At 45.0% G+C, this 12,286-nt stretch overlaps 1 protein-coding gene across 3 annotated transcripts; it reads right to left on the bottom strand.

Moving 5' to 3' along the window:
• Nucleotides 1–82: 82 nt before the first annotated feature.
• sap130a (Sin3A-associated protein a) lies at nt 83–11,306 on the bottom strand. 3 transcript variants are annotated; one of them, XM_035648041.2, is made up of 21 exons: nt 11,160–11,306; nt 10,368–10,500; nt 10,013–10,275; nt 9,229–9,396; nt 9,012–9,138; nt 8,777–8,892; nt 8,549–8,670; nt 7,799–7,946; nt 7,623–7,710; nt 7,379–7,483; nt 7,143–7,284; nt 6,664–6,779; nt 5,520–5,813; nt 5,270–5,441; nt 4,045–4,143; nt 3,594–3,952; nt 3,241–3,486; nt 3,030–3,155; nt 2,828–2,931; nt 2,309–2,422; nt 83–1,436 (listed from the first exon to the last, which is right to left on the bottom strand). In XM_035648041.2, the coding sequence occupies exons 2-21, from the start codon at nt 10,477–10,479 to the stop codon at nt 1,281–1,283; spliced, it is 3,177 nt and encodes a 1,058-aa protein (XP_035503934.1). In that variant the 5' UTR covers nt 10,480–10,500; nt 11,160–11,306; the 3' UTR covers nt 83–1,280. The 3 variants fall into 3 exon arrangements, with proteins under 3 accessions (XP_035503934.1, XP_035503935.1, XP_035503937.1); XM_035648042.2 differs by lacking the exon at nt 11,160–11,306 and adding an exon at nt 10,997–11,119; XM_035648044.2 differs by lacking the exon at nt 4,045–4,143.
• Between the last annotated feature and the right edge of the window lie 980 nt (nt 11,307–12,286).

Below are 12,286 nucleotides of genomic sequence, written 5' to 3' on the forward strand. Positions count from 1 at the left end.
AGATGGTAAATTGTAAAAAGAAAATTAAAAAATAATGAATAACAATATAAAAACAGACATTAAAATGACAAAGAACAGTGACTTGTATTGTTTAAGTATCTTTACTATAATTACACAGACAAAAAAAAAACAATGTACAATAGCTGAACGTTTCAGGCTCACTTCATCTCATAACGTCATAAACGTTACACTCAGCAGAACGAAGCAGCGCACGTCACACGGTCACAAAAATGTTTCATCGAGTACAAAAACTTGAAAAGAACCTGGTCAATGGGGAAAAAACCGACAGCACATTTACAGTGATTTACATGAATCCGATCCACCGTCCTGATCGCACGAGGACACTCGCTCTCGCTCTCTCTCTCTTCTGAACACCAAATGAAAGTATGTTATTACCGCCATGACATCGATTTCACTTTGAGGTAAGTGGATGATTCATGGCAGTTCTAAATGTAACGTTAACTCGGCAGAATGTCGTTTATACTTTCAGACGCTAGTTGACAATTCACGGACGTTAAATCAATTCTATTTGATCGCATGTAGGTTTCCTTCTAGTACTTTCCCCCCCTCGACCCATGAAAGTATCCATTATCCTTGAGATTACACCCAAACTGAGGGGCTGATAAGTACAGTAATCATTCAAAGAAAAGAGGGACGCAGTGAAATTGGCCCAAATCTTGTCTTTGACGAACTTTGAATTTCTCGACCGTGAAACCGCTTTCACGTGTTCCCGTCAGATTCATGAACACTGACAAAATGAAGGCACAGATTGATGAAAAGAGCACAACTGAGATTCGTCTGAACACACTGTTTGCAAAAGGACTCCTTAGAAATGATGCCGGTCAATGCCACTCTTGGGTGGAAATTCTTTTTGTCACTTGGGGATTTACTGCACCTGCATTTAGTGCCAATTATTTATTATTTTAAAAGGACACGCCAGCTTCAAATACTGTCATAGAGGAAGTTGCAGGAACTAAGTAAGTAAAAATGTTCTCTGGGGTCTTCAAAAAAAAAGGAGGGAAACAGTGACAAGGCCGTCCAGCTGGCCTCTCTAATGCACCCTACAATGTCCCGCGCTCAATGTGTGTGTGCTGTGTCTTTATTGAAAGTCCTTCTGTCACGTCTCTCTGTCCGCTCTCTGGCAGACAGGGAGGGGGCGCGAGATTGTATGCGGCAAATCATAGCACCGATGTCTGAGCAGCTCCTTCGCCCCACCACCCCTCCGGAGAGGGGACGGTGGTGGTGGTGGTGTTGGTGGTCGCCAGAGGAGAAGGTCCAGGTTATGCCCGCTCTTTGCGCTTCAGTTTTGACTTCTTGACGGCGCCGTTCTTGTTGAGCAGCTTCAGCACTTTCTCCTTGTGGTCGAGCACTTTCATCATGGTGTCTCTGGCCTCGGTCACCTGGTCCATCACCAGCTTACAGCGCTGCATGTTGCCCTGAAGACACAAACACACGGACAACTTTCAACCGGGGGGGAGAGCAGGATTGTTGACAGACAAGACAACGATTTGGGAACAAAGAGCAGCTTTTATAATGAAGCAGCGAGCTTAGCCTCCTTAGACACAACAGTGAGCGGGACAAATTAAAATAAGTCAAATTGAACTGCCTTGGTATAAAATGAAGTCAATCTCATGCTTTGGTTGCAGTGTGGGTGTCTGCTTATCTGAGAACATCATTTATCTATTTACTCTCATGTTCAAAGGGCATAAGACTGATACTCTCATGTACATATACTGCATGTCCTAGGGCCCTACCGATATCGATATTAGGGGGTACACGATTTCTAATACCGATACATCGGCCAATATATATATATATATATATTTATATGTTTGTTTTTATTAATCTGTCAATGATTCCTAAGATGTCGTTATCAAACCTATGACAAAGACATGTAATTGAGGCGTGATATTTTAGTTTAACCATAAACTTCATCAGAAATAACTAGAAATGCTATTAATAAAAACACAAATACAACCAAATATAAAGAACTTGAACGAAGAAAAAAAACATAATTCATTTAGAGTCATATGTAAACGTCAATCCACTTTTTTTTTTATTTACCATTGTTTATTTTGTAGAATAAAAGATTTCATATCGGTAATCATAAGCGGTGATGTGTCTGTGGAAGGCTCATATTGGCCGATATTATGGGGCTATGCGCAGTGTTTTGCTGCTGCGACCTAAAAAAATTATTGTTCATATTTTGCATTTCAATGGCGGGAAAAAAAGTGCAGGGTTGGACGAGACATTTAAAATATCTGTTATAACTGTGCTGAGAAACGTCTGTGGTTCTACGCGACCGTACCTGTATGAGCTCGTTGATTCGGTGGAGGTCATCGTCAGCGCCTGCTCTCTTCTTTGGGATCAGGCCCTCTTGGAGGGTGGAAAGCCGGCCGTACACGTCGTGCTCCAAACTCGACTAGAGACAAATCAATGAATACAATTTTTCAAAAACCAAGAGACTGTGCACAAGGGTGATTTTATTCTCTACACAGAATCTCTGAATATGAAAGAGAATCAAGTTAATTTTAATGGTTTCAACATTTTGAATTTCAATAAGTTTCTTCTTTTCATCAACTACACCTCACTATTGCCTCGAGTTATGAAGAATACAGTAATTAATTCTGTTCATCTGGATGTTTGCTAAAATGTGGATTTTATTGTGTCATACGACAGTCATGTTGTAACATAAACCTAAACAGAAATAACACGTAATCATAATAACACACTGCTTTTTGTCACACCTTTTGAAAATTTGGAATGAACCACTGAGATTATCGATACTGATGAGTTATATTTTTGCAGGTAAGGATCAGGCACTCACCAGCTGCCTGAGCTGTGCCGCACACAGATGGATTTTCCAGCCTTGTGCTCTGCATGCCACTCCCCTCTGATTGGCCATTTCCTGTAAGGTGCCCTTCTTCTCTTCTGTGACAGAAACAAAGGAACCTAGGTCAGAGAGAAAAGGCGACTAGCTCTATAAAAATATATGTGTATTTTTGCCTGTACGGAACTAAGATACTGACCTTTGACCCGGATATCGCTGTACCTCTGGAAGTGGTGGTAGGCAGCTTTCCAGGGGTTACGATAGTGCCGCAAAAGGGTGACAGGTGGCCGAGGCCTGACCGGCACATAGCGCACTCCTTCTTCATCTAAGAGACGAAGAGTAGCGTTAGACAGGCGACAACACACTGACATCAACAGTGACAGTATTGTGACAGTAGATACATTACATACCAACATATTCCCTCGGTGGAGATTCACACCTCTCAGCCCTGCCGGTGATGGGCCTGCCCGGGGCCTTTTCCTCATCCGTGCTGTTGGTCTCCATCATCTCACTCTCCTCTGTAGAAATGACGTGCTGTTGCTTGCGGGGCTTCTTCCTCGGGGAGGCCCCCGGGATCAGATCTCCTGTGGCGGGAGTGTTCAGGATGGAGGCCTGGCCGGTGAGCGCTGGAGCCGAGGACGAGTTTGCGTTGGGATCTGCGGGGAGAAGAGAAGCGCACATCGTTAACTTAAGACTTTTCTTTGCGTTCGTTCTTTTTTCCCCCCTCACCGGTGAGAAGAAGGCAGACATGCTGCATGCTCACCTTGCTGGGCGTCCATGCTCTCCACCTCCTGCTTTATTTTCACATCTGGGCATGTGGAGCTGGCGGCACAAGCCGCGGTGCTACTGGCCGCGGGCTGCGTGGGGGAGGCCACGGTGTTGGCCATTGACGCGGGGACGGGTGGAGTGACAGCCATGGCTGCTGGCAGAGCTGAGAGGACAGTGGAGGGCTGAGAGGGAGGCCCAGGTCCCGGCGTGGCGAGCATGGCAGGGATGGCTTGGGCGAGGTGCTGGGCATTAGAGGACAGCAACTGCTGCTCTACTACCTGAGAAGGCAGCGCTTCTACGGCAGCCATGACAGGGGGCGCCACCGCCATGTGCACCTCGGCTTTGGGTTTCACGCTGAAAGAAAGAGAGTCGGAGGTGTCAGGGTTTACAGGCTCACATCAGGACTTCATAAACGACAGGATGTGATCGACTGGACAGGAGCTCACCCTGCAGGTCGGGGAGATCCTGCTCCTCTCACACCACTCTCAAGCCTGCCACCGCTGGGCTCGCCGGGCTGGGCGGGGATCAGGTTCTTACGAACGCAGCTAAAAACACACAAAGACGGGGCCGGGTGTGTTTGGTCAAAGGAAGCATTAAGCCGTCCATTTTCAAATTGCCAGGTTTATGTCAACCTTCATTTCAAGAATCTGTCCACTAGCTCGACAGTGCTACCATTTTACTAGCATCTGCGACTACAAAATATGAGTGTTTACTGTGAATTCTATTCAGTAGCATGTGTGCTATCAAAAAAGTTTTCTTCTTTCAACAAAAAGGTTGAAAACGCAAGAACAACGGCAAGAACACGGCAACAACACGGCCACCCATTGGGCTTTTGCAAGTGTCTTCATAAATAAAAAACACATTATTTCATGTTTTCATTGCGCTACTAAAATCTACTAAAATCCTTTGTGTGCTACTAAAGTTTTGAACACATAGTAGCGTATGTGCTCCTCAGTAAAAAAGTAGGTGTCAAGCCATGTGCCACTGAAAAGCCTAGTTCTAAAAGTCCAGTGACACTCGCATGAAGTAATGTTCAATATCAGGGTTTTAAAAATTGGTTCAGGGTTATGTTCGCTGCAGTGTGTGCTGATCCAGAATAGATACGCCTTGACAATTATTGCATATATTTTATATTCAATTGTATATTTTAGCAGGAAAAAAGGACGACTGACCTCAAGAAGCGCTTGGAGAATCAGATTTGTTCTTGAGCGGCATGTGCAAGTGAATTATGAGGGCTTTCTAATTCAGTGAAACATCACCTTTGGTGTAATATTATTTTAGTTGGCATCTCATTTCAATAAAACAATTCAATTTCTGTCAAAGTAAAGTGTTTCTCTTCGGCAACTGTGACAATATGATCAACTTCTTTCAGAACTTCTAATACAGACAGTTGAATATTGACATATCTACTATTTTATGCTTTATGGTGTCATCTGCTGATTTTTGACAGCAGTATGAAATTCTTCTTTTTACTGTCGTATAACATTTATGTGAATCAGAACACACTTTGATTGGAGACAATGACCAACTTGACCGCTCATAACCCGGGGATATGAACAACTTACAAATTTTGGCTTAATCTGTGAACAAACCTTATGGAAGAGAGCAAGAATTCATATACTTCTCCTAAACCTCTGCCCGGTGTCTCGTGTGCGGGTTTGTCTTACTCACCCTTCATTAGCAGGCTTCTTGCGGAGGATGCTGGGTCTGGGGGAGGAGACCAGGGTGGGGGCTCCTCCGACTCCTCCCTGGGCGTGTGCCTGCACCATGGTGGCTACAGGCTGGGTGCTGCCGAACGTGCTGCTGATTGGGCTGGCTACGAAGCCGTCGGCCAGAACGATCCCTGAAGGAAACAAAGCATGCGTTACAGACAGCCCACCACTCTGTTCACACTATGACACAGTGTCTGTTCACTACTGACCAGGCTTGGCTTCAGACTGCGCTTGTTGCTGCTGCTGCTGAGCAACTAAAGGCGCCTGCTGTATTCCCTGCGCGGTGATCGGTGCAGACGCGTGCAAGCCCTGCACTCCTATCGGTGTCTGCTGGATGCCCTGCGCAGCGAGTGGCGCCGGCTGGATCCCCTGGGTGCTGATTTGTGCCGAGGGCAGACCAAGCCGATCGACCGCCATCAGCTGCATGTGGTTCAGATGGACAGTGGTGGCCACGCCCACTCCGGGCTGTGTGGGCAGTGCTGAACTCGGAGCTTGAGGAGTGACTTGTCGGGAGAGAACACAAACTTTAAATTAGGAAATTATGTTATCAAGTTGCGTCTTCAACTTTTAAGTTTCACATTTCACACCCAAATTGCAGTCAGGCAGATTTTTACCAAAATGTCAAAATGCCACAGTCCAAGCTTCTATAGATAAATACATAGATATAGTACATTATCTACCAATTACCACAATAGTTAAAGCCACATTGCATTTATACAAATTTATGTTGTGTTTCCCATTCACTTCTTTTAAAGCCAACGCTTAATTGTCAGTGTACATTTGCTGTTTTATTTGCTAGTTCCATCTTGTTGCTGCAGATTCATATGTCAGAATTAATATTTCTTTGTTAATAGTATGATCGTTAGAGCTGCAACAGTTAATCGGTTAGTAATTGATTACTAAATGAATCGCCAACTATCTTGATAATCGATTAATCGGTTCAAGTAGTTTTTAAAAATTTAGTTTTTAAGATTTCAGGTTCTTAAATGTGAATATTTTCTTGTTTCCTTGCTCCTCTATGACAGGGTACAAAATATCGTTGGTGTGTGTGGTGGACAAAACAAAACATCATCTTGGGATTTGGGGAACACGATCCACATTTTTCTCCATTTTATGGACAAAACAACTAATCGATTAATCGAGAAAATAATCGTCAGATTAATCGATTATGAAAATAATTGTTAGTTGCAGCCCCACTGATCGCTCTAATCAGTATTTATTTATTTCTTGCATGAAAATCAGGACATCACATTCTTTTTTCAGGGATGATGCGGTTAAGCTTTGTTGAAATGTAACGTGACCGCGCTCTGAGCTGTGACTGCCGATAAAACAACAACGGTCCGAGGGGCTTACCAGGATACTGGCGGATGGTGGAGACAGAGCTGCTGATGGGGGTGTAGGTGTGTGTCAGGGGGTATGAGGAGGAGTAGGCCGGCAGGAAATACTGGAACTGCACTGGCACAGAAGGCCTTAAAAAACAAAACAAGATGTATGAATAAAATTATCTGCACTTAGGGTTAGTAAATCATTTCCTAAGAATCACAAGATATGGCTCTCCTATTTACTAATCTTTACCAATATTCTTCTCAACATCCACCTATCTATCTATACTGACCTACAACACAATTTGTAATCTTGTCACTGTGCAAATCTCCTTTTAGTTACTGTAAAGATCAACATATGTTGAGAATACGATATCTTTGCCACACTATTAACTCTAAACTAAATGGCTGAATGTCAAAAGTCAAGCTCTTTCTCAAAATGTTTTTTTAAATTGTGTTTTGGGGGTTTTTTTGGGTATGAAAGTCAACATCCACCAACATCCCGCTCACCTGTTGTCACTCCTTGCTTCCATGGTGACAGGGTTAGGAGACGACCGGTGGCCTGGGATGGGGATGAGGTTGGTTCTTTCCCCCGGGTAGTCAGGCTGCACACGGGATGAAGAGTGGGTGATGGGCTGGGGGACCACTTTAGCTGTGAACACACGAGGCCGGTTAAGAGGTTAAACCTCTCGGGTATGAAGCACAACAGCAGAGTTCCAACGATAAGGACAAAAGGTCAAACTCACCAACGGGGATGGCAGAGGTGGTGACAGCTGTGGCGTGAGAGGAGTGTGAGGCCATCGTCATGGTGACAATAGTGTTACTGTTCATTTGGGTGTGTGGTACAGCGCCTAAACATGAACGCAACAAATTAGTGATATCGGGTAAAAATTGCGGCCTGAACTGAACTGCAGATGATTTGATTTTATCCTTTAGTTAAACATAAGCTTCTGTGTCCAGTTAAAAGATAATAACATAAAAGGGCAATACCTATTGTGGTGGTTGACGGCACGGTCGTGGCAACGATTGGTGCCACTGTTGCTGCAGCTACTGGTGTCACCGTACTGAAGATGGGCTTCTGTGAAGGGGGGGAAAGAGAGCTATTAGCTATCAGTCACAATAATAAATGACATTATCTCAGCAGGCTGCCGTCAACAAGCAGTAACCTGTGTCATCGTGTGCGGAGGCTGGGGCTTCTGAGCCCCGATCGCAGGATGTGAGGGCAGTGTGATCCTTGTGGCAGTGTCGCGGGACGTCTGAGGCCTCTGAATACTGACGCTGGCTGGAGGCGGGTGAAGGGTCAGCCCTGGACGCCTGAAAGAGGAAAAAAACAAAAACACATGAGTGACCTGTTAAGTGCGTTAAAACATCACCACAGAATGGTCAGTACAAGGAGCATCTCTAGAAGCAATGGTGATAACAATACAGGTTAAGATCTGGCTAAGAACTCCCATTACCTAACTGTGTCATTTATACTGTTTAATACAGTTTTGTGAGTCTTTCACAAAGAAAATGATTTAAAGTATCAACTGACTGGAAGAATCTTTGTATTTTCTTTTTACTTTCTCTGGCTTTTCCCTCTCGTTTTCTTGTGAAACACATGTTACGTTCACATTTTCCGGCCTCTAATCATCCTTTGAATGAAACAACGTGATAAGAGTATAACCACTCTGAGGCCATAACCTAAGGATAATGTTAAATAACATGTTCCATGCAGTAACAACAGAGTAGTTCCCCAGCCGTAACATTTTTTTTATAAAATCACAGGCATCTCCTCTCTGTTCTAGTCTGTTGACATTGTCACGTCGCTCAACAGACATCAGATGATTCGTCTGCGTCGCAGGAAATCGAAAATGAACAGGTGTGTTAATTTTTTTCCATACATATTTGCATGCAGCATCTTCATGGCTACCTACCCATGAGCCACCTCTGCCGAGTGTGTGATGGCTGGACTGATAACTGGGGACTGAGTCCTGGTTGCCGAGGTTGCCACCACAGTTGGAAGCACAGCTGTGGAGGTTGTTACAGCAGGGCGTGACTGGGAGCAGAGGGAGAGATGACACAGTTAGTTGCACGCAATGTCTCTAAAATGCCCAACGCAACATCACACATCGACACTTCTGTAGATAAAAGAACAGGTGTACCTGAATGGTTTGGTGGATGATGTGCTGCACTGTGGGTTGACCGGGACCCCCACTCGCTCCGGTGGCAGGCCGTAGGACTGTTTTGGAGCTGGACATTACAGCTGCTGCAGCAGCCCCTAAGGGGTAGAAAAAATGTACATAGATCAAGACAGATGCACTGCTACAAATTACGGTAAACGAAATAACTGTTTCAATGAGGAGCAAACATCAAAACCTGTTATTACATCACGTATACCTCGGGGTAAATGGGATGTGAAGGTCTGTGGGGGGACGGCAGGGGTCCCGATCTGCAGTGCAGGGGCGCTGCCCCTAATGATCTGAATGTTGGCTGGCATCAGGTGGTGCAAGTTGCTGGAGTGACCCTGAAACAACGAAAAAATGGCCGGGGTCTTAAATAATCAGCCAGAAAACAGACACACGTCAACTGACGGCAAAATGTACAGTGCACTCACCTGCTGACCACTGATGGTCGCCACGGGAATAGATGGGGTTGGGGCAATGCTGCTCTCGAGGGTGACAGTAATGTGAGCAGGCACCTTGGGGGGTATGGGGATGTGAGGCTGGTTTGAGGCTGGAGCTGGGGCAATAAGACGACTTGGCATTTGGGGCTTAAGGACGGCCTAAAAGAAACAAAGATGAAAAAAACAAACATTTCATTTATTAGGCCCTGCGTGCTGTTAAAATATTGTTTACTGAAACCAACAAATTGCAAAAGGAAATAAAAGTTTAGAGTCAATTGTATTGGTGAGTCGCAAATATGATAAAAAAATGAATAAAAAAGTCATTCCAGTTTCAGCACCTCTGAAACTAGTAGTTTTTGATTAAACAATATTTGAGCAGTTGTATATAAGTTATATACATAACAATAAAGATAATCAACTTTCCTACCTGACTGTCTAACCATTAAATTAAATCCCTTAACCTATGACTTCTGTAGATCAGACAAACACTGAATATATATATTTTAAACAATCACTCCAGTTAAGCTTTCAACTCCAAAAAGATCATCTTACATGACACAAACTTTACTACACCACAGCATTAGTGAATAAATTTGACCAAACGCACAAGCTCTTTACTATTTCTCAATCACAGACAGCGATTAGATCTCGGTTGACACGAGTGACATTAAACTGTATTCACCTCACAATGGGACATGGCAGCAACACCACATATTAGCATATTTACACATATATGAAGTATGTATAAAGTGTTAACAGTTGACATGACCCTCACCTTCATCTGTCCCTCGGTGAGGAGTGCAGGCTGGCCCTGCGGGAGGTGGACAGGGGGGGCAGGGAGAGTCACGGGTGTGCCGGCCTGCATGGGCACGGCCTGGGGCCCGGCCTGCGGCTGGCCGTGCGTCTGCATCTGGGGGTACGGTCTGACCACCATGGTCTCCTGCTTGTCATCTCTGAACGCCAAGGTGCCCCCTCCCCCAGCCGGTGGATGGTCCTGCTGCCCGTGCTCAGAATCCCGACCGCCGTCTCCATCTGCAGCTAATGAAAAAGGCGTTGACTTAAAATAAATATATATATATATATTTATATATCTTCCTCTGCATTAGTCTTGATCAGAGACAGTGAGTTACCTGGAGCATTTGACGGCTGATTGATGGACACGAGGTTTCCAGCAGCGGGGATCTGAGGCGCTCCCCCGCTGGAGGGAGGCAGCCCGTGTCGGGGGAATTGCTGGGAGCTCATTTTTTTTAAACTATTAAAGACCTACAACAGAATCAGAATGACACATTCAATCCAACACCAGACACACTGGAGATAGCATCACGATCGAAAGTCACTTACTAACTGTAACCCTTCTGTCGAGCATGTACGCGGACTACAACAATGAAGAGCTTCCTGTTTAACCCTTTACGGGGCACGAATACAAAAAAAAAAACCAGGCTAACACAGAGCTGCCAGCTATCACCGGAGCCGGGAGCGGCTCGAATACACCGAGCAACTTGTGCTGATAGAAAATCGACGCGCATACATTTTCGGTTGAAAGCAAAACACGACAACATCTTGCGGACGTACGATTGACGTGGACGTCTCAACAACATGACAAAAGTGATCCCACAACAACCGCACCGTTGGCTCATCAAATGTCAGATGAACGTGCAGCTACAGGGCGGCTCTTGAGTCGCAATTCGCCCAGTCAAATAACGTACACTGTGGTCAGGAGTAACGTCAGCGGTCATGTTAAAACTGAAAAAAAGGCTACCTTGTTAGCCTGCTGCTCAGCTAGCCGCGGGCTAACGTTAGAATCGCTAACCCTGCTGCCGCCTGTTTCTCATGACAAACCCTGGACTTTTCTAGAGAGCGCAGCGGCGCAGACTTCCACAGGCGCAAACAACCCAACCCATGCCCGTGTGTGCAGACGTTACCGTATCGCGGAGTTACTATGCAATGGTCGATTTGTTGATTACAGTTTTTTCCATTCGTCTTTCCTTTTTTTTTCTCTCTCCCCCAACATGTAAGCCGGAAGAACGCTTCGAAAGAACCGGACCTCCCCGCTTTCGTTCCGACCAATCAGACAGCGGGCGCCCCCGACCACTAACCAATCGGAGCTGCGAAAAATGCTCTGACCAACCTAAACTTGTGCCAGGGAGGGAGGGGCTCGAAGGGGCCGCCGCTCTGTCACGTGGTCAGCGGTGGCAGCCGTGCTAGCACCGGAGCTAAACTTGTAGCATGTTTACTTGCTGCTTTACCGCCACCGGCTGCGGGACAATGATAGCGTCATGTTAAATGGGCTATTTGTGTTTGTGATGTTACTAAGACCATTAACTCAAACAAGTCTGACTGTACTGTAACGTTAAACATATTGCACTCAAATGAATAGTTAGTGTAGTAGTAAAGAGGCACCTGCAAAATGCTACCAGCAAATAGTATGTTTTTATTAAAATATGCCGTTGAAGCAGTAGTTTTTCCACTATTACACATATTTCTCTAGGCGATTGCTTGTCTGGGCATCCCGCGTGTACGGAGGGAAGAAGGCAGGATTGCAATGGAACCGAATTAAAAGACATTTTTAGGTTGAGTTTACTCAGGGGGGCTTTAACTCGACTGGATCAGCCGAAGTAGCCTGCTGGTGTTGTCTTGGTTAGTCATGTGACCGTCTGTGTGCCAATTGGAGTGGTCCGTCGAGACTCTCCCGCTCACCAGCTGATTGGCCCTGGCTCCCTCCTAACTCTACACTGGTGCCACCGCAGTTTCTTCAATGCACCGCTAGATGGCGGTAACCGACCGCAGAATTTCTAAAGATCATATACAGAATATTTGGCATTAAGATCTTAATATTAACCCTCACAAAATAAATAATATGCAAAATAAATCATGCTAAAATAAAATAATAATAACACGAATAATAATGAAAGGTAGATTCCCTGAGCGCATAAGAGGTCATAGAGGTCAGTCTTCAAATATTTTCAAAGAATCATAAGCTCTGAGGAGCGATTTGGCCTGTTTCCTTTTCAGGAGCTTTAAGGAACTCAGGTAATATTCAACAAAGTCC

The sequence above is a fragment of the Scophthalmus maximus genome, chromosome 13 (assembly GCF_022379125.1).
Source record: "Scophthalmus maximus strain ysfricsl-2021 chromosome 13, ASM2237912v1, whole genome shotgun sequence".
Lineage (NCBI taxonomy): Eukaryota > Metazoa > Chordata > Actinopteri > Pleuronectiformes > Scophthalmidae > Scophthalmus > Scophthalmus maximus.